The sequence below is a fragment of the Vulpes lagopus genome, chromosome 4 (genome assembly GCF_018345385.1).
Source record: "Vulpes lagopus strain Blue_001 chromosome 4, ASM1834538v1, whole genome shotgun sequence".
NCBI classification, from domain to species: domain Eukaryota; kingdom Metazoa; phylum Chordata; class Mammalia; order Carnivora; family Canidae; genus Vulpes; species Vulpes lagopus.
The window spans coordinates 52,516,047-52,543,435 of NC_054827.1; the positions used below are offsets into that span (position 1 = coordinate 52,516,047).

Here is a 27,389-nt window from a genome sequence, read left to right on the forward strand (position 1 = left end):
ATGTCCACTTTGGAAGACCGCTTGGTAGTTTCTAAACTTATTCTTACCATAAAGCCAGCAATCACACTTCTTGATATTTACTCAAAGAAGTTGAAGACTTACATCCACACAAAAACCTGCACACAGATGTTTATAGCAGATTCATTCATAGCTGCCCCAACTTGGAAGCAAACAAGATGTCCTTTAGGAGGTGAATAGATAAAGAAACTGTGGTCCATGCAGACAATGGAGTATTATTTGGTGCTAAAAAGGAATAAGCTCTCAAGCCATGAAAAGACATGGAGGAACTTTAAATGCATATTGCAAGGTGAAAGAAGCCTATTTGAAAAGGCTACATAATGTATGACTCCAATTATATGCCATTCTGGAAAAAGTAAAACTATGAATACAAAACAGTCAGTGGTTGCCAGGGTGGGAGTGGGGCGAGATAAAGGGGCACAACACAAAGGATTTTTTAGGGCAGTGGAATTACTCTGTACAATATTATAATGATGGAAATATGTCGTCATACTTTCTTTAAACTCACCAGATGTACAGCACCAGGAGTGAACTGTAGGGTAAACTGTGACTTCAGGTGATTATGATGTGTCAAAATAGGTTCATCAATTGTAACAAATTGTGACTACCACTCTGGTGAGAGAGATGTTGATGTTGTAGGAGGCTGGGCAAGTGTAGGGGCAGGGACAGAGATGGAGGATCTAAGTTTAAACTTAAACTTAACCAGAGATGGAGGATCCTCCCAGTTTAAACTTAAAACTGCTCTAAAGAGAAAAAAGTCAAAAAAATTGACTCAAAACTCATTATGGATACAATTACGCCGTTTTTGCTCCAGAATACTTAGAATTGAGTTATCCTGGGAGACTGGGTTTTGCAAAATAAAATTAGAGACCTCGTTTGATACAATTAGTGGGGACCCCACCTTTGTTGCTTTTCCACTCCTGTATTAAACACACAGCTAGGGATCCCTGGGTGGCGCAGCAGTTTAGTGCCTGCCTTTGGCCCAGGGCGCGATCCTGGAGACCCGGGATTGAATCCCATGTCGGGCTCCCGGTGTATGGAGCCTGCTTCTCCCTCTGCCTATGTCTCTGCCTCTCTCTCTCTCTGTGTGTGTGACTATCATAAATAAATTTAAAAGAATTTTTAAAAAATAAACACACAGCTAGAAAGTGCCAGCTAGGGCCAGATGTCACCAGGAGGAGTAGGTGGGAAAGGATGACAAAGAGATGCATTAATAAGAGAAGTCCCATTCAGAAAAAGGCAGGGCCCATACAGATCACAGGCGAGAATGGGCATTACAGAGAAGGTCTTATGAAATCTTGTATTACATTGTGGAAGATATCCTCTCTCCTAGGAACCTGCTTGTTCCTTAAAAGGCCTCATTTACATGTCTCCAATCTGGTTGTAGTAATTGCAATGGATAGTAAAGGTCACAACAAGGAAGAGATTTTAAGCATAAATACCACAAGAACACCATTTTACACTTTTTTCTTAGGGGAAATGAAGTAGTCTAAAGAGGAATTTGTATGCATAGAATAAGTAAACAGACCAAAAATGAATGTTGAAAGAATTCATACAAAATTTTCTATGAGAGAAGTTCTGACTGGGGACCACTTAGTCCCACAGGCAGGTTTCATCTGAGATGCTACATATAAGGCTGGTGATGAGCATTATCACCTTTAACTCTTTTAGTGAGTCTATAGACAGCAAGCATGGCACAGGTCCAGGGGAATGGCTGAAGAGTGATTTAAGGAATAAAAGGTTAGGCATACCGTTGGTATCAGTAGTCTCTGCCATTTACTTTCACTTGTATTCCTCATAAAAACCTAGCATCTTTTTAGAAACACTGTCCTGGGGCACCTGAGTGGCTCAGTTGGTTAAGCATCTGCCTTCAGCTCAGGTCATGATCCCAGTGTCCTGGGATCGAGCCCCGTATCTGGCCCTCCACACAGTGGGGAGCCTCCTTCTCCCTCTCTCTGCCTGTCTCTCCCCCTGCTTGTGCTCTCTTTCTCTCTGTCAAATAAATAAATAAAATCTTTGAAAAAACCCAAAATGAAACAGTGTCCTTACTATGTCTTCTACCTACCAATAACCTGTGGCTTGTAGTTTATCAGTTTAGTGCTCTTGGCTTCAAGAAACAGAAAACCCTGACTCTAACAGGCTTATACAATAAGGGAATTTATTATTTCATGTAATAGGATGTCCAGAGTTTGAGCAAGCTCCAGGCATGGTACAACCATGTCGCTCAATGATGTCATCGAGGATCCAGGTTCTTTCTGTTTTTTCCCTTCCATCCTCTGTGAGTTGGCATAGGCCCAAACTGGTTCCCTTCACGGCTGACCGGGAGTTGTGGCAGTGATGCAGGTAGGCTGGGTCCGAGCGCTCAGAAGAGGGTCCCGCAGGACCAGCCAAGATAGTCCTTGGCTCATGCAGGACAGAAATCAAATGCAAGCCAGAGAAAGTGAAAACTGAGACTATTGAGTAGTGTGAGTGACCGGTAAAGAATAACAGACAGAGGGGATCCCTGGGTGGTGCAGCGGTTTGGCGCCTGCCTTTGGCCCAGGGCGCGATCCTGGAGACCCGGGATCGAATCCCACGTCAGGCTCCCGGCACATGGAGCCTGCTTCTCCCTCTGCCTGTGTCTCTGCCTCTCTCTCTCTCTCTCTCTCTCTCTGTGTGTGTGACTATCATAAATAAATAAAAATTTATAAAAAAAAAAAAAGAATAACAGAGTGTCTGGGAGACTCAGAAAGCAAAGGACAATGAGTCTCGTCATCGCTTGGGGTTAGGGGTTTATATTGCAAAAGGCATCTAGCGTACATGTTCCTTTAGAAATCCAGGGTAGAGTCTGATCAAAGGCAGGTGACAGATGAATAATAGGTGTAATAAATTCCTGAAGGTAGGGGTATTGATGCCAGCGCCAGTCAAGGTTTGACTGAATCTAATGTCCTGGAACACGTTCAAGATCTGGCTCTTCTTAGGGGCTATTAGGCGTTTGGGGGCTTAGGGCATAACTTGAGAATGGTTAACTTTCTTGTTTCCTCCTTGAAGTGGGAACATAGTTTCTTTGGCTTATTCAGAGGCAAAATATAGAACATGAGTAAATGGGGCTTAGCAGAAAAATAGCAGAGATGGAGCCTTTCTGTCTTTTCTTTTTTTCTTTTTTTCAAGAGGGAGAGAGAGTGCAAGTGGGGGGAGGGGCCGAGGGGGAGAGAGAGAGAGAGAGAGAGAGAGAATCTTAAGTGAGCTCCACATCCAGCACCGAGCCCAATGTGGGGCTCAGTCCCACAACCCCTGAGATCAAGACCTGAGCTGAAATCAAGAGTCAGACACCAACTGAGCCACCCAGGTGCCTCTGGACAGAGCCTTTCTAAGACGGAGTCCCTTCAGCTTCTCCACTTCAGCAATTTTGGGTATTATGTACATGTACGGTCTTACCTGAGGGAAAAAGTAAGACCTTCTCTTTAATTCTCATTGCAGCTGTAACGAGATAAAGATCCTACACCACGCAATGGTCCCCTTATTGTACTCCTAGAGTCGTGCAGCCACCACTACAACCAACCCTAGCACACTTCATCACCCCCAAAAGAAGTCTTTCCATCGGCATTTTCCACTTCTTTCCAACCACCTGGACCCCAGCCCTGGGCAACCTCCACTCTCCATGTCTAAGTACGTGCTAATTCTGGATGTTTCGTGGAAACAGAATCCCATGGTATGTGGTCTTTTGTGACTGGTTTATTTCCCCAATCATAGAGCATAACCTTTGTAGGGCTCATCACCATCACTTTCTTGAATTCCCCACCCCCTTCAACAAGCTTGAAACCTTTCCTGAGATCTTTCGGCAGATTGGCCCTTAAGACTCTGGTCTACATAGAACTACATGCTCGATTTTTCATCCAAGCACTGGCAGTGGAGGAGGAATTACTTTTTGTATCTTAAACTGATATAAACCCACTCCTCGCAGTATACTCTTCACCCAGATTTCCCAAACATTATCCATAACTTATAAATTATTTACCATTTTCACATCTACTGCCTGCCTCTCTGATTTCTGGTCTCTTTCTTATAAAGACCTTTGTGATTACATTGGACCCACCTGGATAATCCAAGATAATCTTCCCATCTCAAGAGCCTTAACTTAATCACCCCTGCAAAGTATTACTAGATTCTAGGGGTTAAGGATATCTTTAGGAGGTCATTGGTCTCTCTACCCCAGTGTTTAGTGTTCAGTACCAACACTTTGAAGACGGGAGAGGAGGACACAAGATTGGGCCGAGGGAGAAGCTGAACTGGGTTGTGTCCGACAACCTTGGCTGACCCTGTGAGGAGCTGTGGGGTTCTCAGAGGTGTTTTGCTTTGGCCCAAATGACCAAGCTTTTGAACTCCCTCCTAGATCAGTCACTGGATGTGGGCCACCTCCAGAAGGGTGTGACATTGGTGAAGATGGCTCACTGCATTGGGTGCTGTCCCCAAGGGGGCTGACAGCTGAAGGTCTGACCACCCCCAGCAGCTGGGACAACAGGTGGTGCATCGCCATGTCCAACACTCAGTGCTGGTAGGGATGTCTGAAAAGAGCATTTGAAAAGTTCCTGTGTTTTAGCGTCATTTGTGTCCTTACACATTTATAAACTACATGTTTAAGATTTGGCTTTCACTATAATCCCACATAGAGTGGGAGTGAGGGGGTGGGAGGTTAAGTTCTACAAAGCATGGACAATCCTTAGTTAACTTGTTTATCACCGTGTCCCTCTGGAAATGATTCAAGGGGACAGTTGTTAGCTTAACCAAAGGGCCAACAATAGCCTTACTACAGGGAAAATATTAATGGCATGAGTTATAAAACTAAATGGGGTACTACGGCAACACATTAAAATGTCAGTAAATACGTGTCATGTAATGGGTACAGTTAACTCCTTGAAGATGAATTTATGACTAATTTATGACTTAGTCCTATTTTGATGCAGATATTTCCCATTTGCAGGTGACATATCTGAGTCATAGTTCCCCCGTTTCTATCTCTACAAGCATGGGATTTAAGGAGAGAACACAAGGTCTCTTTCAGAGAGCTGCCATGCCCCCTGCCCCCTCTTTTGCACATGTAATTCTGAAGTTTTTATTCTGTGGAGATGTCTCATCTTTTCTAGTTTCATAGTCCAGGTAGAAACTTGGGAGTTGGGATCCCTGGGTGGCACAGTGGTTTGGCGCCTGCCTTTGGCCCAGGGCGCGATCCTGGAGACCTGGGATCGAATCCCACATCAGGCTCCCGGTGCATGGAGCCTGCTTCTTCCTCCGCCTGTGTCTCTGCCTCTCTCTCTCCCTCTGTGACTGACTATCATAAATTAAAAAAAAAAAAAAAGAAAGAAACTTGGGAGTTGTTTCTAGATTTTTCTCCTGGGAACACAACAGGCTGACATCAACATCCCCATTCACCACAGTGAATTAAAGACTTCATGATAAAGAAAGAATGTAAACTAATGGATATTCCCATGGCCCCCTGAGCACTTTTCAATGAGGGATGGTCCTGAGTGAGGCCTGCTATGCTATGCAGGTCTGTGTTCTCCCTCCCATGGAGGGGCTGCCTCTCTCCTGGGGTGTCCGTTTTCTCCCGGGTGGATTGACCTGCTGCTCTTCTTCACAGGCCTTCTGGGCACCTGCTTTGTGATGCCTGATGTTTCCAACTGTCCATGGCTCCAACTCAAATAAAATCAAGTCCTCCTCTCCTAAGTTTTAAGAGAAAACTTTTGGGCAGCCCGGGCGGCTCAGCGGTTTAGCGCCGCCTTCAGCCCAGGGCCTGATCCTGGAGACCCGGGATCGAGTCCCACGTCGGGCTCCCTGCATGGAGCCTGCTTCTCCCTCTGCCTGTGTCTCTGCCTCTCTCTCTCCTCTCTGTGTCTCTCATGAATGAATAAATAAATACAATCTTAAAAAAAAAAAAAAAAGGAGAGAGAGAAAATTTCTTTCTAGATTTTCTGGTTGGGAAGTTATGGTACGTTCGTTCATCCCAAGAGAACGTCTCTCATTTTTGGAAACCACGGTTTTGCGGAAGCCCCAAAGCTTAGTCTGCCCATTGGGCCATCCGGCACGTGGTCTTCAGATTTTTCTAGCCTTACAGGGGTGCAGTTCGGCAGCTCATTTTCAAGAGCTCATGTCCCAAACAGCTGGGAGGAGAGAAGTGACAAGAACTGTCTCCCACACCTGTGGTATCACAACACTTTATAGCCAGAAGATGTGTTTTATGATGATCTTCTTGGCCCCCTACTTCGCAGACAGGGGAGCGAGGGCTGGCGAGTTCCCACGACCTAGGGTGGCCCGGTGGGGGCTGGAGCCTGGCGGGGTCGGCCGCACCGCGCTGTGCGTGCAGGTGGGCAGGCCCGGGAGGATGCGCCGCAGCGGGGCGAGCGGGGGCAGGCGGGAGCGCACCCCAGGGCCCCAGAGGTGTTTGGAGGAATGACGGGGAAGGAAGGCGGTAGGAGGGAGGGCGGAGGGCGGAGGGCGGAGGGCGGAGCGCGGCCTGGGCGGGCTGGCGCGGTGCCAGGGCCAACGCGCGGGTGCGGGACTCGAACCGCGGTCGGCCCCGGCTCCTCCGCGCGGCCGGAGAGCGACGCTGGGAAATGCGGCAGGTGCCGTCACCCCCAGGGCCCCCCCGCACGCGCCCCGGGCCGCTCGGTGTCCCGCGCAGGCCGCCCCCCGCCCTCCCCGCCTCCGCCCTCCGCCCTCCGCCGCCGCCGGGGCGCACCTGCCCGCGCGGCACCTGCCCCCCCCCTCCCCCCCCCCGGCGGGGCCACCGCGGGCGCCCGCTGTCCGGCAGCTCGGGGTGGGGGGTTTGTGTTTTGTTCTGTTGTTTCCCCTGCACGTGCCCGGCTCCTCGGTTTTCCGACCCCGCCGGCGCCCGAGACCCCGCCCTCCCCGAAACCCCGCGGGCGCCGGAGAAGGGGCGGCCCCCGGCGGGCTCCCGCGCAGCACGGTCCTCCGGCGGGCGGGCGCAGCGGAACCCGAGGGCGGCGGCGCCGCGGTTTCCCTTAAAGGCGCGGGGGAAGCGTGAGGGAGCACACAGGAAGCCCGGGCGGCGAGCGGGAGCGGCCGGGTGAGCGGCGCGGGGCCGGGCGGGGGCGGGCAGCGGGGCCGCGGGAGGCCTCCGGGGGGCGGGGCGGGGCGGCGGGGGCCCCCCGGGGCCGGAGGATGGGGGCGGGGCGGCGGGGGCCTCCCCCGGGGCCGGGGGTGCGGCCGGGGCTGCCCCAGAGCGGGGGGCGGGGCGGGGCGGCGGGGGCCCCCCTGGGGTCCGGGTGGGGGCGGGGCCGGGGTCCCGGGTGTCCCCCCGGGAGGCAGCTGGCCTGGGAGCTGGGCCCCGCGCCGAGCCGTCGCTGCCCTGGGCGGCTCCCCCGCCCCCTGTCCCCTCTGGGCCTTTCCGGGCGGCTTGGTGGATGGGTCGGTTCATTCATTCCTGGTGCTTTACCTGGTGGTGTTTGCTGGAGGCGCCTGCCCACGAGAAATCGGGAGGTTTTTTTTTTTTTTTTTAATGTTTTGTTTATTTATTCATGAGAGGCAGAGAGAGGCAGAGACCCAGGCAGAGGGCGGAGCAGGCTCCACGCGGGGAGCCCGACGCGGGACTCGATCCCGGGTCCCCAGGGTCACGCCCTGGGCCGAAGGCACGTGCTCGGCCCCTGAGCCACCCGGAGGCCCCAGACGCGAGATGTTCATTTGAACGCCTCCCGTTCAGCTCTTACCCGGGATTGAGGAGTAGGAATACCGCCGGGTACTTAGAGGAAGTAGGCTTCGCCGGCTGATAGAGTGCACATTGCCGAGACAGCTCAAATACGGAACAACTCACAAAGTGCCTTCCCAGTTCTTTCAGATGAGATCTTTTTATCCAGATCACTGAATCAGAGCAGGTGTCGTATCCTCATTTTACTAACGAGTAACCTGGGTTCACAGCCCCAGCAGGTGTGATTTTTGCAGCCAGCTGAGTTGATCAGAGCAGATGCCTTCTTCCCATTGTACTAACAGGGAAAGGGAGGTGGAGGCCGAATGACTTACCCAGGCTCTCACCGCCTGGAAGTGAGAGAGCTGCCCTGGCATCTAGGCCTCAGGATCCTTGCACCGCTGCTCATTCCGCTATACTCGCTGGCCTGCGAAAAAAAGTGTTTCCACGTTTTTGTGAATGAAGCACTGTTTTGTAACAAAAAAGGAGTTCCATTGGCTCGTGGATGGCCTGTAAACAGACTTTATCAACTCTCAGGTTGTTCTCTAACACTATTGGCATCCCCCCCCCCCCCCCCACCATCCTTGCCTCCGTGGTTTTTGGACCTCCTCCACAAGGACAAGGCCCAGATCTCTATCTCCCACCCAATTTCTCCTGGCTTCAAACTGCTAAATCCAGACTGGTCATTTGGAGAGCCACTTGGGTATCCTGCAGGCATCTCAAATCCAGCATCTTCTCAACTGCACACACTACCCTTCTCCACAAACCCGCGGCCCAAATCTAATGATTGAAATCCTTACTCAGTCGCCCAAGTGCAAACCTGGCTGGTTTCTCCTCTCACCTCCTACAAGTGAGGAAGTGAGGTTTATAGCCAAGGAACAGGGTAGTGATCAGTGGATAGAAAATTAAATTTGATGAAGAGTGGACAGTCATGGAGGAATATGCTAGGTTGAGTATGAGGAAAATGGGAAACCTAGCAAGGCCTGTTAGGATTCTTCTTGGCATCCCCGTGTCTCCAGAGATGATGCTCCCTTCTGGGTTTAAGGAGGGCAACCTCATACGTGAGGGTTTTAGGACTTATTTCAGGAAAGAAGCGTCAGGTGGGGAGGTCAGAGTGACCTTTCATTGGTCACTCTGACCATTGTCATTCATGGACAATGAGTCAATGATTGGTCACTCATTGTCTCAGACTCCTTTAGCTTAAAATATTCAATATGCAAAAAAAAATTAAATTAAAAAAATAAAATATTCAATATGCTAAGTTGCCATATTTTGGGGTGGTGTGTCCTGAACCCCATGACATTCAGCAGTTAGCACTGAATGGGTTAGTTTGTGGGGGCTAGATCTTATTTTAGGAATTGGGGATACAGCAGTGACCAGAACAAAGTCCTTACTCTTGTGGAGTTTACAGTCCTAGTGGGATAAGCTAATAAATGAGCAAATAAGGATCATCAAATGGTAAAAGCTGTGAAGAAAACAAACAGAATAAGGATATATATTGTCACTTGGTTTTTTTAATAAAGTTGTGTGAACTTCCTTTGCTTACAGCAGTGCATGAGCATGTCTATCTCATTTTGTCATCAGTGAATATGATCATTTAAAAATTTTTGGTTTTAGAGGTGAACAGTGCTAATTCTTTGTGATTTGCATGTCTTTGACTACCTAGAAAGTTGAACATTTTCACACAGTTGCATTCGCCCTTTGAATTTCCTGTGCGTGTTCTCCGCTTATTTTCCTATTTTGGGGCTAGTGTCTTCCTCTATTTTGAATAAGCCTTCTCTGGTACTTATTTATTGTTGAGGCCTTTGTATATAGTAGACAAATACTCTTAAAACAGTGGTAGAGTGACTAGGGAGGAAGAAAATGCAGGAAGCCTGGAATTCCCTTCTCTGCTCTTCTCCACTTGCTTCTGATACAGTGAGACACAGGTGAGCAGAGAGGCAAGAAGGGAGTTTAGGTAGAAAGAAGTGAAGAAAGAAGAAAGGCAGGTGGGCAGTGAGAAGATGAAGTTGATGAGCCTACAAGGGAGCAGACGGGACGAGGCCGGAGGTGTGGTAAGGAGGAACAGACGTGAGGGAAGGAGAGCAGAGAGGATGGGCGGATGGAAGGCACTCGGCGCTCTACACGGTGAGCTTAGGTACTTACCTTTTTCTTTTTCTGCCTCTGTGAACCTAGCAAATCTTTAGGAGAAGATGACGGTGTTCTTTAAAACACTTAGAAATCACTGGAAGAAAACGACAGCTGGGATCTGCCTGCTGACATGGGGAGGCCATTGGCTGTATGGAAAACACTGGTAAATACATAATATTCCCCACCCCTCCTTCACCTCCAACACCAAAACCACCTAAAGGGGCCTGAGGTCAAATCTTGCTCGACTGAGCTCTTTCTTCTCTGTAAAACATCATGGCGTAAAAGATAAATATATGTTAAAAGTGCAAAGACAAAGCCTTCTTGTTGTAACCAGTCCTGGAAAATTGTACTAGCAGAGCCATCAACTCTGGATGATAGTAGTGAGATCGGAAGCTGAAGAAAGGGAGAGAAGTCAACTCCCAAGTTTTGAGTAGAAGGGTTTGAACTCCCCTGTCTCCTTGGGATTTTAGAAAATTCTTTCAGTTTCTTAACTATGATCTGTTATCACTGCTGTGTTAGACCCTGACTGATTCTGCTAGCTCCAGCCCCTGTGACTTTCCACATTTATCCCATTAGCCTGGGTGAATTTAAATGAGACTAAGACATTCACACCTTTTGTTTGAATATGGAATTCAGCAGTCCTGGGTTTTATTAGTCTCCAGGCCTGAGAGCAGAAGAAAGTGCCCGAGCTCCCCTCTGGTTTAACATGGTAATAAGATTTAAAGAAAATTTTTGTATAAAAAATTATATAAATAATAGAGCCAATTAAATTGTCGTCTTTTGGGGATTAAGGGTTACAGCTTAAGCATTTAAGGACACTGCAGTCCAGGTGCCTTAAATGACTGCTTTGTTAAGCAGAAGACAGCTTTTGTAAAGGAAGTCAGTAGAAAGGAAATTCATATTGACATTTTTGTAAACTGTCTCCATTTGCCTTTGCCTCAGTCAGGGATAATCTGAGGATGCAACATGGTGTCTAGTTTTTTGTAGCTATAGATTAAAGGTAACATATCCCCCCTAAGGGGGACCTAAGTATTATCAAGGCTCAGTGCTTTAATTCCATTAGCTAGCATGTAAAGAACAGACCTGAGAAGCTTAAAATTTGTATTATATTAAAAAAAATATATATAGGGGAAATGTTTTGACAAATGCAATATGAAACATATAACGTGTGCCCTTTGTCCCTCTTCTAACTACCCTAGAGTCCTTATACCTCCTGCCACAATGGGAACTAGGATTCCCTTTGCAGGAACACCCAGTCCAGGCCCCGGCTAATGCAAGCAGGAGGACCCTCCCACACCCTGAGAGTCAGTGCTGTTTCTGCTACTAGGCGAAGATTTGAGGAAATAACCATGTACCCTGTTCAGGATGTCTTGTACATACCCTCATAATTTCTTACCAGTGTCATCTTGAGACTTGAAAAACAGCCCACTCGTTCTGAATTAGATCTGAGAGATCTTGAACAGAAATGCAGTAAGCCTGGAGGCCTCATTTTGCTCTCTCTCCGCCCTTGATGTTCAAGGGTGCATTCACAATGCAAACTCTTATTGTCCTGTTGCTCTTCCTTTTCTCAAACTTTTCTCCTTTATTCTGTAGTACCATATGGCCTTTTTGTTTTAAAATCATAGTGGAAAACACATAACATAAAATTTGTCACCTTAGCCATTTTTAAGTGTACAGCCAGTATGTTAAGCATATTCACCTTGTTGTGCAGCAGAGCTCTAGGATTTTTTCATCTTACAAAACTGAAACTCTATACCCATTAAACATAACTCTCCATTTCCTCTCCCCGCCCCCAGCCCCTGGCAACCACCATTCTACTTTCTGTTTCTGTTGGTTTCACTACGTTGGGTACCTCGGATAAGTGGCATCATTCAGTATTTTGTCTTCTGTGACTGGCTTATTTCATTTAGCATGATCTTAAAGATCATTAATGGTGTAGCACATGGCAGGATTTCCTTCTTTTTAAAGGCTGAATACTAATCTGATATATGCATGTATATAACCACATTTTCTCTATCCATTCATTGTCAATGAACATTTGGGTTGCTTCCACCTCTTGGCTCTTGTGAATAATGCTACTACAGTGAATTTGGGTGTGCGGATATATCTTCCAGATCCTGTTTTCAGTTCTTTTGGGTATATATCCAGAACTGGGATTATCTGGGTCTAGGGTAGTTCTAATTTTCTGAGGAAGCACTATACTGTTTTCCATAGCAGCTGCATCATTTTACAATCCCACCAACTGCGTGAGGCTTCCCATTTCTCCACATCCTCACCAATGCTTGTTGTTTTGTTTTTGTTTCGTTTTGACCATGGCCATCCTAATGGGTATGATACAGCATCTTCTGGTTTTGATTTGTATGTCCCTACTGATTAGTGATGTTGAGCATCTTTTCAAATGCTGTTCGGTCATTTGTTTATCTTTGGAGAAATATCTGTTCAAATCCTTTGCCCATTTTAAAAATCAAGTTCCTTGGTTCTTTTGTTGAGTGGTAGGTTTTCTTTTATGAGATACGTAATTTGCAAATATTTTCTCCCATTCTACAGGTTGCCTTTTCACTCTGTTGATGGTGTCCTTTGATGCTGAGAAGCTTTAAGTTTGATGTAATCCTGTTTGTCTATTTTTGTTGCTTCTGTTTTTGGTGTCCTATCTAAAATAACACGGCCAAGTTCAGTGTTCTGAAGCTTTCCCTCTGTGTTTTCTTCTAGGAGTTTTATAGTTTTAGATCTTATATTTAGATCTTTAATCCATTTTGAGCCCTTTCCACATTATATGATCTTGGTGTCTTTGTTTAACATTAGCTGGTCATATATGTAGGGTTTTTTTTGTTTTTTTTTTTTAATTTCTGGACTCTGTTCTGTTCTGTTGATCTGCATGTTCATGCCAACACCACCAGCTTTAGTAGGTTTATAATTGGTTTTGAAATTAGGAAGTGTGAGGCCTCCAGCTTTGTTCTTTTTCAAGATTCTTTTGTCTATCTGGGGTCCATTGTGTTCCGTGTGAATTTAGGATTTTTTTTTTCTATTTTTGCAAAAACTGCCCCTGAGATTTTGAGAGGGATTGAACTTATAACGCATTTGGGGTAGTATGGACATTTTTACGATACTAAGTCTTCCAGTCCATGAGCATGGGTTTATTGGTGTGTCTCATTTCTTTCAGCAGTATTTTATAGTTAGTGTACAAGTCTTTCACCATCTTGGGTTTAAGTTTATTTCAAAATATTTTGTTCTTTTTCGGTGCTATTGTAAATGGGATTATTTTCTTAATTTCCTTTTCGGATTGTTCATTGTTAGTGTATAAAAACAGTGGATTTTTATGTGCTGATTTTGTGTTCAACTTTGCTAAATTTGTCCTAACAGTTTGTTTTTGTATGGAATCTTTAGGGTTTTCTACATGTCCTCTGCAAACAGATAATTTTTCTTCCTCTCCTGTTTGGATGCCTTTTATTTCTTTTTCTTGCCCAGTTGCTCTGGCTAAGACTTCCAATACCATGTCGAATAGAAGTGGTAGGATCTTTGCTTTGTTATTGATTTGTGAGGAAAAGCTTCCAGTTTCTCGCTGTTGAGTATGGTGTCGGCTCAGCTGTGGGCTTTCCATATGTAGCTGTTGGTAATGTTCAAATGATTTCTTTTTATTGTCTTTTTTTCTTTTATCTATATACTCCCACCTTTTCACAGAGTAGTCTTCACATTCTTTCTTTATATTGATCTAGTTTCTTCACTGAGAAAATCTAACTGTGGCTCTCTTGAATAGGAGCTGCCTTGCCCCTTCAAATGGTTTGTAAGGTGGGGCTGATGTTCTCTTAGCACCCAGTACTTATTCCAAACCATTAATCTTCTGTCGTCTTATAAAAATCTCTTTTCCAAGGCACCTGGGGGGCTCAGTGGTGAGCACCTGCCTTTGGCTGAGGTCGTGATCCTGGGGTCCTAGAATCGAGTCCCACATCGGGCTCCCTACAGGGAGCCTGTTTCTCCCTCTGTCTCTCTCTGTCTCTGTGTTTCTCATGAATAAATAAAATCTTTTTTTAAAAATCTCTTTTCCTTTGAGGCTCGTACCTGGGTGTATGATAAAACTGTGAACCTCCCAGCTTTCTGGGATCTTATCTACTTTAGGCTTAGGCTTCGGTGCCTGGCCTACCAGTTTTTTCCCTCTCTTGCAGCTCCATCCACCCTCGGGGGGCTGAGAACCTTATCACTTGCCCCTGTTCCACTGGAAATCTGGAGCCCTGGTGTCCCAGCCTCTCATTTCTGTCTGCCATTATTCCAGTTTCCTAACCTTATTTCTATCCAAGACTTCTTATCCCCTGGGCCCTCCAGTTTCTTCCAAATCCATCACTCTTTCCTGCTTTCTTGACTTTTCTCCTCTCCTAGATTTCTTGATCCAATACCTCACACACTTCTCAGCTGCACCTTCACACGTCCTCCCTGTCTTTTCCATCTCTCACTCCTCCTCCTCTGCACAGTTAAATCGTTTGAATAGGTTTTGTCTGCTTCCCGACCTCCTACTCATTCTCTAGCCTATCCAATCTTTGTTAGAATTATTCTCACCAGATTTATTTCTCATTCTTTCTGACAGCTCGGCTTTAGACACAGTAGACTGTCCTTGAAATGCTTTTTTTCACTGGCTCCTGTCTTTCTTCCTCTGAGTCTGGCTGTTGGTCCCTCTCATCATTGGCTTTTCCCCTCCACTCAGGCCTGAGGGAAGCAGTTCTTTAGGACTCTGCCACAGGTCCTCTTCTCACATAGTGTCCTCTCCCTGTGTAATGTCTTCTACTCATAGTGCCTGCAATTTCCACCTGTTCATAGACAAATCCCAGGTTTGTTTCCATGAAGACCTCTCTGGGGCTCCAGACCTATATATGCATGCAACTGCTTACTTAACATGTCTACTTGCCTACCTCCCCAGTGCCTCAAGCTCAGCGACTGAAAATCACAAGCTTTCTCGCCACACCTGCCCTTCTCAGCGGTCGGTACCATTCACCATCAATCTGACGTCCCCCGCTAGAAATGTGAACGTCATCCCTCGTTTGTCGTTCATCCTTTCCTGCATTCAGATTATGCATTCTAAGTGAATTTTGCTTCTTCTAAATTTCTGAATGTGTTTGATTTCTTTTGCCTGCTCCTCTGTCACCACCACAGTACCGTCATCTCTTGCCTAGATTCTTATTCAGTGTATCCTAACTGTTCTCTCCTTGCCAACTCTTGTCTTACTTCCACGACTGCCAGAGTGATCTTTTAAAAAGTACAGGTTGGTATTGCTTTTATTTTTTATTAAACAATTTTTTTTAAAAAGATTTATTTATTCATGAGAGACACGGAGAAGCAAAGACATAGGCAGAGGGAGAAGTAGGCTTCCTTTGGGGAGCCCGGTATAGGACTTGATCCCAGGACCCTGGGATTAATCACACCCTGAGCCAAAGGCAGACACGCTCAACCACTGAGCCACCCAGGCATTTCTACTATTATTTTCAGACCCAACTCTATGAGTTGTGTGTACATCTTCAGCATCGCCACATCTGCACTTTAGCCTATAGAATTTTCAAGTCCCTTTGGAAGAAGTTCACTTTCCATGAAGTTCTGTTTCGGGATTCCTTGGAGGGCTTTTGCCTTCCTGGAACACTCTTCCTTTCTCTTCTTCCCCAGCCAACTACCTTTCCTCCAGGTCTCAAACATTATTCCTTCCCCGCCCTCTGCACACATATTTATATTCTTCCTTTCTGCCTCATTGGGTGAAGTCACTCTCCTCCTGCCCAAGGCCAGTCACTCCAATGCTGATCTAAGTCCTATTTCTCATTGCTTATCCTCTCCCTCACTTCATCTTTAATCTCACTCTTCCTACTTTTCCTTCCTACTTGTCAAACTCCTTGTGGCTTGAACATGCCCTCTTTCAACTTTGTATTTCCATTTATTTACTGCCCTGTCTCTCTTCTTCCATTTATGCTATTCTTTTTTTTTTCATTTATGCTATTGAAAGCATATCCCACATCTGCAGTCTCTGCCTTCACTTAAGAAAAAACTTAGTAAAATTTGATTTCTATTTCATCATTTGATTGAACCTGCTCTTGACAAGGTCATTAATCGTCTCTTAGTTGTCAAGTTTAGTGGATACTTTTCAATCCATATCTGTCACATCTGATTCTCTTTGTATCTTTTTTCATTACCTCTGGGGTGTCTTCTTGCTCTGCTCATCCCTTTGATAGTGGACTCTCCTAGGTTCCTTTCCATACACTACTTAGGTGATCATAACCACACTACTGTTTTCAAGTATGGTATATCGATTTTGGAGTCATAATATTGTTCTACTCCTTATCTCCCTTCTCTTGACATTGTCTGCGAATAGTGGTCCTGGAGTAATATCATGCAATCAGCAATCAGAATATTATTTCCAAAAGAGAACTTAGATCATCTCCTTCCTCTGTAGTCGACCTGTAAATGGCTCTCCAGTGCCCAGGGGACAAAGGCCCAATTCTTCAGTTTGGCACAGAAAGCCTTTGTGATTATGCCCTCGTCTTCCTCTCTAGTTTTCTTCTGGTCCCTTCCCGTCCCATCTCCATTGGCTGTCAACTTGACCTGTGTTCCAGAGGGTTCTCTGTTATCCTTCTCCTTACCTTTGCATGTGTCCTTTCAGCCCCCACACAAACACTTTTACTCTTCTTCTTCACCTGGCCAGTAACTCAAAAAAATGTGCCACAGGGGGTTGGTATTATTAGTTGAAGAGGAAAGAAAAACAACAGTTATTCAACAATGTGTTGAATGATTACTCTTTGCTTGGTGCTGGTTAGTTCTTTCCATGTGTATGGTCTCATTGAATCCTCAGAATCACCCTGTGAGAGAAATAATAGGATTTCCATATCCTAGATTAGGAAATTGAGGCTCAGAGAAATTAGTGACATGTGGCAGTTAGACACAGGTAAATCATACTCGAAACCTCACGTCTTGTCTTTGCTGGTGACAGCTCTGGAGAGCAGCGCTCCCTTCAGTGTGTAAGTTCTGCTGTATTTGTTAATGACACACACTCCTTTCATAAAACTTTCTCAGAACTCTGCTTTTCGGTTTCTGTTGCAGTTTTAACTGCTCCAGTGGAATAAAGCCCTTAAAACACACTTAGTAGCATTTACTGTACATTAGTGGTGAAAGTTGAATGCGCTGCCCAGGGACCAAGATGCTTATTTCACAACTTCCTGAGTGTTGTTGATTGTTGCTCCGTGGATGTCTTTGTTTATAGCTTTGTCTCACTCCCTTTTTGCTTATGGTTCTCTCCCTTTCACCCTGCCTTTCCCTTTGCCTCCTTACCTCTTTGTAATACATAGATCAGTATGTTTTTTCCTAAATTCTCTGAAAACATTCAAATATGTGGCAAAATTGAAAGAATGTTACAATAAACACCTTACTTGGGTTCTAGATTTTGCTGTATTTATCACATGTTCTGTCCATCTTTCCTTGTCTTTTTGATGCATTTCAAAGTAGTTTGTAGGTGTCTGTGCACTTCCACCTAAATACTCAAAGATGCATATCAGTAATTAGAGTTCATTGTTTGCTTATAGTGGGTTTTTTCCCCATTGTTATACAGTTAACATACAATGAAATATACAGGTCTTAAGCGTACATTGGTTGACTTTTGTCAGATGTGTACATCTGTGTCACCAAGATTCCTAGTGAGATACAGAATGTTGCCATCACTCCAAGGTTTTTTTTTTTTTGGTGTGTGTGTGTGTTTTTTTTTAAGATTTTATTTGAGAGAGAGCATAAGCAGAGAGGGAGAAGCAGAGAGGGAGAAGCAGAGGGAGAAGTGGGCTGAGCAGGGAGCCTGATGCCGAGCTTGATCCCTCGGTCTCTGGGATCATGACCTGAGCCAAAGGCAGAGGCTTAACTGAGAGAGCCCCTCAGGCGCCCCACTCCAGGTGGTTTCTTCTTGTCCCTTCACCCTCAGTCCCTGTTCCCTGCCTCCTCAGGTAACCATTGTGCTGATTTTTTCCCCCATCATATTCTTTTTTCAGTTCCAGAACTTCATATACATGGGATAATACGTATTTTTTAAAAGATTTTATTTATTTATTTATTAGGGATTAAGCAAGAGAGCATGAGTAGGGCGGGGAGAAGGAGAAGGAGAAGCAGACTCCTCACTGGGCAGGGGGCCCACGTGGGACTCGATCCCAGGACCCCAGGACCATGACCTGAGCCGAAGACAGACACTTAACTGACTGAGCCACCCAGGTGTCCTTATGCATTCTTTTTTGAAAGGCTTCTTCCTCAGCACAATGACTTTGAGATTCACCTGTGCTGTCGGATTTATCTGTAGTTTATTCTTTTATATTGCTCAGTAGTATTCTAGAAGATAAGCATATAATCGTTAATATCTTAGAGAATTTGAAGTTATTTGATTTTAATTTCTAAGACTGGTGAACCTAATGTCTTAAATTACTCATTTGAAAAAAACAAATTGTTTTATTACATGTAATGGACTTTTTTTCTTCCCTTTGAAAGGAAAACAGTATTTCCTGATATAGGATTCACATGACAATAATAACAATTGCCTGTATTTTAACATTGATTTTAAGATTTTAATAATAGGATTTCATGTTTTTTTTTTTTTTTTTAAGACTTTATTTATTAATGAGAGAAAGAGAGAGGTAGAGACATAGGCAGAGGGAGAAGCAGGCTCCACGCAGGGAGCCTGATGTGGGATTTGATCCCCGGACTCCAGGATCACACCCTGGGCTGAAGGTGGTGCTAAACCACTGAGCCACCGGGCTGCCCTTCATGGTTTTTCTAAGGAAAACTTTTTTTCTGCAACAGAATTGGAAAAAGTTGCACATATTTATTTTTATCTGCCCCATTTTTGGCTGCTTCCTTGAATTTGTCTTTTGACCTAGGTATTTATTTGCAGGCTCTTTTCCATTGTTACTATAGTTGTAAGTTTTCTTATCCCTTGAGAATTCAATTCCTTTCCTCTCTTTTCTCCCTTCCCCTCAGTTTTGAGGGAAAAAAACCTGTGATACTCTCCCCCCTGTGTAATCTCCCCACAGCTGGTTGCAGGAGTCAATAGGAGCAGCAGGGACTACTCTCAGGACTCTGAGAGCAATTGAAGAGGAGGAAATGACCCTGTTTGCTGAAAGTAAAGAGAATTTAAGTGTTGCTCATTCCTTTCAGCTGCTCTTCCCAAGCTTTCTGGGCTCCCTGGGGGAGATTATGCTCCAGGTTCTTCAATCCATCATGCCAGCAGTTACCTGCAGTCCTCTCTCACTTGTTCCTCACCCTTTTTGTACTAAACAATCTGTTAATAGCACAGGAGAAAGGAGGCAGTGTGGTATTCAAGGTGTCTCAAGTCAGACAGAGCTGGCACTTGCTGGCAGTGTGCCCTTGGTTTCTCCAAGCCTTAGGCTCACCCATACTGAGGGGTGACAGCAAGACCTCACTGGATGATTGAAGGATCAAGTGGGTAGCTGTAGAGCTCCTAGTGTAGTGCCCAATATACCTAAGGGTTCAACAAATGCTAGTAATTGTAAGTAAATTTGAGATACTATATGTTCAGTGCTTGCAGAGCTAAAATGAATAACTTCTGGCAACTAGGCAGTGAATGATTCAAAAGGCAGCTAGTGGGAAGGAAGACAGATCTGCCAGCTGGTCTAATAACATCTCAGTCTTATTTATTTCACCTTACATGTGTAACTAGACAGCTTGGGGCATGTAGCTTTAAGACTGAACAGAACCACAAAAGAGGCAAGGCATAAGCAGTTACAACTAGCTTGGTCTGAACCATCATGCATTTGATTTAAGGCTCAGATTGTTCCTTTCATCATCGGGGATCTTGTCCTTGCTTTTCCTGGCTCTGGTTTCTCTTCTGGCAACTTTGGTTGGTGAACCTTAGCACAACATCTCCACAAGAACTCTTGTCTCAGCAGTTACCAGGAGCCCTGCTCTTGCTCACTTCTGGCTTCTGGGGTTCAGCTTTCATTCTCTGGCTCAGCACCAATTCTCTCTGCTCCGTGGCCTATGACCCAAGGCTCCCTCCTGTTTATTGCTGTGGGGCATCTAGCCTCTCAGCCAGAGTTCCTGATATTTTCTTGGAGATTTAAAAAATCCCATAAACATGATAATTCCCTCAATATGAAACTTTAAAAATAATAATCCCTGGGTGGCACAGCGGTTTGGCGCCTGCCTTTGGCCCAGGGCGCGATCCTGGAGACCCGGGATCGAATCCCACATCGGGCTCCCGGTGCATGGAGCCTGCTTCTCCCTCTGCCTGTGTCTCTGCCTCTCTCTCTCTCTCTCTCTCTCTGACTATCATAAATAAATAAAAATTAAAAAAAAATAATAATCATACTATAGTGACGGTCCTGGGTCATGTGTCCCTAGGTTTTTAATAGTGGAGTTTTTTTTTCCCTCTGAATATAGAAACATTAATCTTGATTATTATACATTGACTTTCATAAGCCGGGTGGGAGCCTACCTTTCAAGGTCTGTGGCCAAAAGTAATTACTTAGAAGAGATAAAAATAAATGGTATAAGTTGGCCCATGTGTGTGCACGTGCGCGTGTATGTTCAGTGTCATTCAGTTTTATTGAGAACTTAGCAATAGTAATAATCACACTTAATCAGTGCTTGTCACGTTCCAGACACGATTCTAAGCACTTTACGTTTATTAACTCATTTTATCTTCCGAACAACTTTGAGATGGTTATTAATCTCATATTAGCGTGAGATTAATAGCTTTATACAGATGAAAAAACTGAGGGACAGCAAGATTAAGTAATTTGTCCAAGGTCACACAGCTAATAAGTATTAGAGCTGTGATTCCAAACCAGGTGGTCCTCATGTTAACCTCTGGAAATGGCTTCTGTGTCTAAGGGAGCATGAGAACGGTGGATAACTGTGAGCCCAGGTTGTCTTCTGCCAATAGCCCCATGAGGCATAGACAGAAATTACAACGTAGTGCTTCAAATCTAGGCCGAGTGGGTCTGGGTCCAAGCTTTCTGTTTGCTGGATATGTGACTTTGGGCAGATTATACCAGGTTGTGAAACTCCACTTTATTCATCCAGATACTATATATCTGACAACATTATTGCCACACTTAGGACTTATAATCACAGCTCCTGGCACAGATTTTAAAAAGCAGTTACTTTTATTAGAGACGTCTGAAGCACTCTATGCTATGTCCTATTGGAGGGTATAAAGTAAATGTTAGGGATGCCTAAGAAAAAAAAGTATTACTTTAAAGTTTTTTTTATGATGGAAATCTTAATCATATAAAAATTAGAATAGGATAATTAATCCCCAGGTGTCATCACCCATCCTCATTAAATATCAACATTTTAGTAATCTTATTTCTCTACCTTTTTTTTTTTTTTTTTCTGGAATATTTTAAGACAGATTCCAGAAATTCTAGCTTCTATCATTTATACTTTAATACTTTAATAAGAGCTTAAAAATCACCACGCTGTTATGATGAACCTAACAAAATTATAAAATTATTTTATGTCCCCTGATATACAGTCTGTTTATATTTTACCTATCCTCCTCAAATTTTGTTTTATGGTTTTATTCAATATCAAAACAAGTTTTCACACATTGCATTTAGTGCCTGTTTCTGAAGCCTCACAAACTCTAACCCCCTCCTCATTTCGTAGTGTATATTTATTTTCAAAACCAGACAGGTCTGCATTTGCCCTGGAGAATTTTTCATACTCGAGGTTTGGCAGATAACTTATGCTGTTCATTCCATGCCTCCGGAGCCCTGTGGGAGCCTGAGGCAAGGAGAAATATCGGTGTCCTGGTTCTCTCTTCAGTTTAGACTGGGATACTGTGTTCATCATGGGTCTTTCGGATTCATTTTGATTTTAAAAATTATTGTATTAAAATATTTGTCTCCTTTGTGTTTTTTGGCCTAAATTTTACCCCCCAGGCAAGTACCTCACTTTCCTCATTGTAGCCTCAGCCCTGAGTTGTTTAATCTGTTCCTGTGTCTTGTAAAATGGTGATTAGACCCAGATGCTTGTTAGATTTTCGTTATCCAAAGCACAGTTACTCCTGGGAACAGATTAGAAACACAGGTCCCAGGCCCCAACCCCCCCGCCCCCCCGACCTACTGAGTCCAAATGTTCATTTAACTGTGTCCCCAGGGGATTTGTGTGTCTACTGAAGGTTAGATTCAGGTTTAATTTTTTGGTGCAAGAATGCTTCATACATATGTTGCAGTTTTAATTTTTAAACATTATTTATTTTAGAGGGAGAGATGGAGACAGAGTGTGCTAGCAAGCTGGGGGAGGGGAAAGGCAGAGGGAGAGAGAGAATCTCAAACAGACTAGACTCCATGATGCGTGCAGAGCCCAGTTCGGGGCTTGATCCCATGACCCTGAAACCATAAGCTGAGCCGAAAGCAATGGACACTTAACCAAGTGCTCCACCCAGGCACCCCCTGGGTTGTGGACTTCTTACTGTATCACGTCAGAAGGTACATGGTGTTGGGTTGTCCTGTTTTGGGGGATATTGGATTCAGAGGCAATTGGTTTAGTCCACCCATTAGGAAGGGAAAACATTCGCTTCTGAGAGTTACCAGAGCCACATGGTTAACAGAAGGAGTGACCATGTAAGTTAGAATGTCGACTTCACACCTACCAGCTATGCCACATCGCTACGCTTGAATTCCCTGTAATTTGGAGATGGTAGTAGAACTCAGGTTGTCATGCCGATTTCTCTTAGGATGGGGCCAGGCACGGAGGGAGACAAAGCTCTCCATCAGAAATAGCACTTCTTTTCTTCTTCTGGCTTTTCCATCCTTATGGGAGAAAGCATAACAACAAAGATGTGTTTTGAGTTGGGCCTTGAAGTGAGTGGGACAGTGTACTAGGTGAGATTAATGACTGGAGCATAGTCAGAAAATGGAAACTCACGGTGTATTTTTGGAGATTGGCAAAGAGTTTGACTTCGCTATAGATTACAGTTAGATTTTTTCAGTAGGATGGGGGAGAAAGCCCAATTATGGAGGTCTTTGTAGGCAGTTTGTAGTATTTGGTGAGCAGTGGAGACTCGGTGAAGATGTTTAAGGGAGAGGAGTGTGCCATGAACAAAGTGGCGCTCAGGAAGCTTAGTCTGGCACCCCTGGGCAAGAGACACTGGAGTGGAGGGTGTGTGAAGGCTGGGGGTGGGGGTGCATTTCAGTAGTGTACGTAGAAGCTAAGAGAGCCAAACCAGAGTGGGGGCATTGGGAGTGGAAAACTAAATGGGCAGAATGAGGCTTGACAGTGTAATATCCAGGCAGAGAGACTTCTGTTTGGTTTGCATTTTGCTGCTTACTCATTCTGTGACCTTTATCAAGCTACTTAATGCACTTAACCTCTGCACCTCAGTCTCCTTCTGGGGTAATGGGATAATGGGATCTGCCTAGAGGTTAGGTGTAAGGATTAAGTGAGCTGGTGTGTGTCCTAGCAGTACCTGGTACTGTGCCCGGCTCATGGCTTCCCCTTGATAAATGCTAGCCGTTATTATCATTAGATGATGGGCTGGCTGTTTGGTTGAAGGAGGGGAGGAGAAGTCATTTTTTGGTTTCAAGACTAGGATAATTGGTGATACAGAAAGAGGCAAGCCGCCAGGGAGAATTGGTTTACGGAGGAGGTATATTTCTAGTGCCTTTTAGCTATGTTGGGTTTGAGACCCTGACAGCATATCTAGGGGGAAATGTGTTAGATTCCAGGGGTAAATTATGCATGAGCCACACTTGACTAGACCCGTATTACTTCTTTTGGTACAGATTATGGTTTCAGTAATGTCTTGAGCTTCATCTTTCGCTCTCGCGGGGGTTCTGACAAAGCAGATGTTTTACCTTGACATCAGTTCAGATTAGCCTCTGACTTTGCAGTTGGTGGTCCAGGGCCTGGGTGGTTCAGCATGGGAAGAAGGTAGCCGGGCTTTTCTCTTCACGGCTTCTCCTCATTTCACATTCAGTTGCAGTTTTAAGAAAGCAGTTCGTATTGCTTTTCAGCCATTTCAAGGTTCTCTCTCTCTTTCTGCACAAGCTGATGCTAAAGTTTGGGGTATTAATAGGTGCTATTTAAAGAAGCTCATTTATGGGCAATTAAATAACACGCCTGTCAGCTCAGATTTGATAGGGAATAGGGGAACTTTTTTGTAAGCACGATGAAGTTTAATTAAACTCCCTTTCCTTTTAGCTCTTTTGTCATTTTATTTAGAAAACAGATTTCTTCTTTTTAAAAAGAGCTGCACTGCTTCTTTCCCATACGTTTCTTGGTGGTGGTTGGGGTGCGGTAGGGGGGACCGAGATGGAAGGGCAGGAGGTGTATTTAAGTTTTGTTGATTTCACATAATTTTTAGGGCTGTTTCTGTCAGTGGTATTAGCTGCTCCAAGACTGCCAAGACAACAGTCGTAGCTGCTGCTGACACTAACCCCTCTCTAGGTAGTCACTGATAGCTCCATCAGTGCGCATCATGGGGCAGCAGAGACGCTGACCATAGAGGTTGACTAGTTTATGCATCGCTAAGTCAGAAGGTTTGGCCTGTATCCTCGAGCCCAGAGCAAATGCTTCCTTATGCATGTGGTTTATAGAGAACAGCTTGTAACAGCTCTGCCTATGCTTTTCCTTTCGAACAGTTGACCTAACCTCCATGCAATGTTTTCTGCGTTTCCTTTTCCTACGTAAGTAGATGAAAGTACCTTGTAACTTTTCATTTTCATTTAAAAAATTTTTTAAAGATTTTATTTATTCATGAGAGACAGAGAGAGAGACAGACAAAGGCAGAGAGAGAAGTAGGCTCCATGCAGGGAGCCTGATGTGGGACTTGATCCCGGGACACCGGGATCACGACCTGAGTCAAAGGCAGACGCTCAACTGCTGAGCCACCAGGGATCCCCACCTTCTGTGTAACTTACAGGAGTAGCTATTTTCACTAGATTTTTTATTTCAGCGCTGAGTTACCCATTGTTGTTCCCTGTGGACTTGAGTGACGGACACCTCTTCCTTTTCCTGTATTAGTAAATACAGTCTAAAGATTATGCCCTTGGCTTGCTTTATATTGTTAAAAGAAAAAAAAGGAAGAAAAAATGTTGATCCTCATATATTATTAAATATACCACTAAGCAGTCCATCCAGAGGTACCGTTCGACCTCAAAATTCCTGAATGCAAGTGTGGTGTACTTTTCACTAGCCTGGATGGAAGTGGCACCCTGCACTTGTCCTTTACATTTGGTGGTAGACTTAGCTTTGTTTATCCTTTGCTAAACTTCACCATCAGCAACAGGGATGACAGAATTTTGATGTCCGCGATTGCTTGCCTGACTTATTTTCTCTCTCCTTTTATGCACTCTAAGGGGCACTGAAATGAAGACAGTCACCACTTAATGTATGGTTATAAGACTTCTTCTTGACTCTTGATACTTTCCTGACATTAAGGAACTTCTTTATTGCATTGTAGTTGGGAGAGGTGAGAAGATACAAATTTCTAAAGTAGCAGATAGCACATCATGGAGAGGCCTGGCGAACAAGAAGGCACATCATCCTCTGGTTCAGTGGAAGGACCAGACCAGAAGGCCCTGAAATCCTTTCCAAAAGCCATTAACGTCTTTATTGTTCTCCTAGAGTGTGTAACCTATCACACTATCCATTCACTTCTCTCGACTGAGCATTCTTCAGGCCCAGGAGATCCAGCACGCTTCTGCAGTAGACTGCATGTCTTCCTGCTTGGTGACAAGGCTTTCTCTTGGGCAGAGATGAGCAGTATTTCCCCATGTGTGACGTTCCTCACTGTGACAGTCTTTATGTGTTTGGATCGGGAGTTGGGGTGTGGGTGATGCATACTTGACAAAGCTCCCCTGCTCGGCACACAAGAGAATCTCTTCTCTAAGGTTCTTTTCTGCCTGTGCTTTCATTTCCACTTCATCCGGGCTGTTAGGTGGACAACCCATGGGCCCTGCCACTGGCGATATCATGATTAATTATTCTAGGAAGCTCAGATAAGTTGAAGTAGTTGTTATAACCATCTAAACTTGAAATCCATTTTGCACGAAGCAGAAACTGGGTTTGCGTGCACCAAGGGAAAAGCCGGTGGTAGAAATTGCCTCTAGACTGTAGTGGGAAATATCTTTTTTGGGAAATAAGATGGATCAATATGATTTTTTTCTTTCCATGTAAAGTTGTTATTGAAATAACAACTTATCTTATTTTGCAGTCCCAAAGTAATAAATAAAACCCATATGGCTCTGAATAAATTGTGAGCATCCCATTTCCTGTGGTAGCAGGCATGTTCGTATTCTTTTAAAGCCTCAGGCAGAGTGACATCAGCAGATTTTTTTCATTTTCTAATCCAGAAGCTTCTGGTTTCTGTCAAAGAACTTGCATTTTAGTACTGAGCAGATAGATCTTCAGGGACCCTTTTTGATGTGACTACGTTTTATTTTTATTTTATTACTTTTTAAAGATTTTATTTATTCATGAGAGAGACACAGAGGCAGACACACAGGCAGAGGGAGAAGCAGGCTCCCTGCGGGGAGCCCAGTGTGGGACTCAATCCCAGGACCCCAGGATCACAACCTGAGCCAAAGGCAGATGCTCAACTACTGAGCCATGCAGGTACCCCAGTGCAACTACCTTTTAAACTGTGTTAAACTTCAATTCTCTTGGGAGGCAGCATGATGTAGTAGAAAGAGCATGGGCTCAGAATTTATATACAGTACTTCTTTTTTTTGGTAACAGGGTCTTGGGTTCACCTTCACATTCTTGACCGATTAACAGTCTAGAATTTCTGTGATACCAGACTCAGCCACTGGGGCAGTTCTTGTGGTGCTCCCTGGTATACCAAAAGGGGTTCCTCACTGAGCTGTTTACATGGTACTGATTCTATTACCCTGTCCCCAAAACACACATACATACCCGTGGTTCTTAATCCGGTCAGGTTTTCATGACTGCTCTAGGTCTTCCTTCATCCTCTGCTGCACCACAGCCATTTCTTCTCTTGCCCTTTGGTGGCAGTCACAATTAAAAACTATCCCGGGTGATCCGTTGGTTCGAGAATGCCAGATACTCCTACAAAGAATCACCTTCAATTTTTTCCTGCAGGACAAAGTCTGCCCATGAGCACCGTGAGTCAATCTCTCCTGTTCAAACATTTGCCACTTACTTATTAAATAGTTATTTATTAAGAACCTTTTATCTACAAGACTCTGTGCTGTGTACTGTGGAAGAGAAAATGGTGAATTATCCATGAATTCCAGGCAGTTATAATGAAGGAAAAAAAAGAAGACAAGCAGTTCTGTGTGGGGGGTAGGTAAGGGGGTGGGTGGTATTGTGTTTGGCCTTCTAGTTTTTAAAAGGGAGAGAGGTTAGAACAATCAGATCCCTGCAGGGGTGAAACTCATTGTGTGTTCTAGGAAGAGCAAAACGTGCAGCCTGCCGAGAGGGAGGAGAGGGAGGGAGGGAGGCAGCATCGAGGGCATGCATGGTGGGGGATAAGGAAGTGATTTTTAATCTCTTTCTTCAGTTATCCACCACATTTTTCTTTTTCTTTCCTTTTCCTTTTTTCTTTTTCTTTTTCTTTTTTTTCTTTCTTTTTTTT

General features: G+C 44.6%; 1 protein-coding gene and 1 long non-coding RNA gene across 5 annotated transcripts in view; one reads left to right on the forward strand and one right to left on the reverse strand.

Moving 5' to 3' along the window:
- The first annotated feature begins 6,960 nt into the window (after positions 1-6,960).
- Positions 6,961-27,389, forward strand: part of AGK (acylglycerol kinase) — a 75,746-nt gene continuing 55,317 nt past the window's right edge. The window contains exons 1-2 of one of the 3 annotated variants that reach the window (XM_041751428.1): positions 6,961-7,081; positions 9,872-9,989. In XM_041751428.1, the coding sequence (XP_041607362.1) occupies positions 9,889-9,989 (101 nt within the window). In that variant the 5' untranslated portion in view covers positions 6,961-7,081; positions 9,872-9,888. Of the gene's footprint in view, positions 7,082-7,210; positions 7,887-7,907; positions 9,751-9,871; positions 9,990-27,389 lie in introns of those variants that run through there. The other 2 variants (XM_041751430.1, XM_041751429.1) reach the window with 2 other exon arrangements.
- Positions 17,658-26,904, reverse strand: LOC121489023. 2 transcript variants are annotated; one of them, XR_005987243.1, is made up of 3 exons: positions 26,708-26,904; positions 22,443-22,602; positions 17,658-18,154 (listed from the first exon to the last, which is right to left on the reverse strand). It is a non-coding gene; the product is annotated as an uncharacterized LOC121489023 (long non-coding RNA). The 2 variants fall into 2 exon arrangements; XR_005987242.1 differs by lacking the exon at positions 17,658-18,154 and adding an exon at positions 21,948-22,298.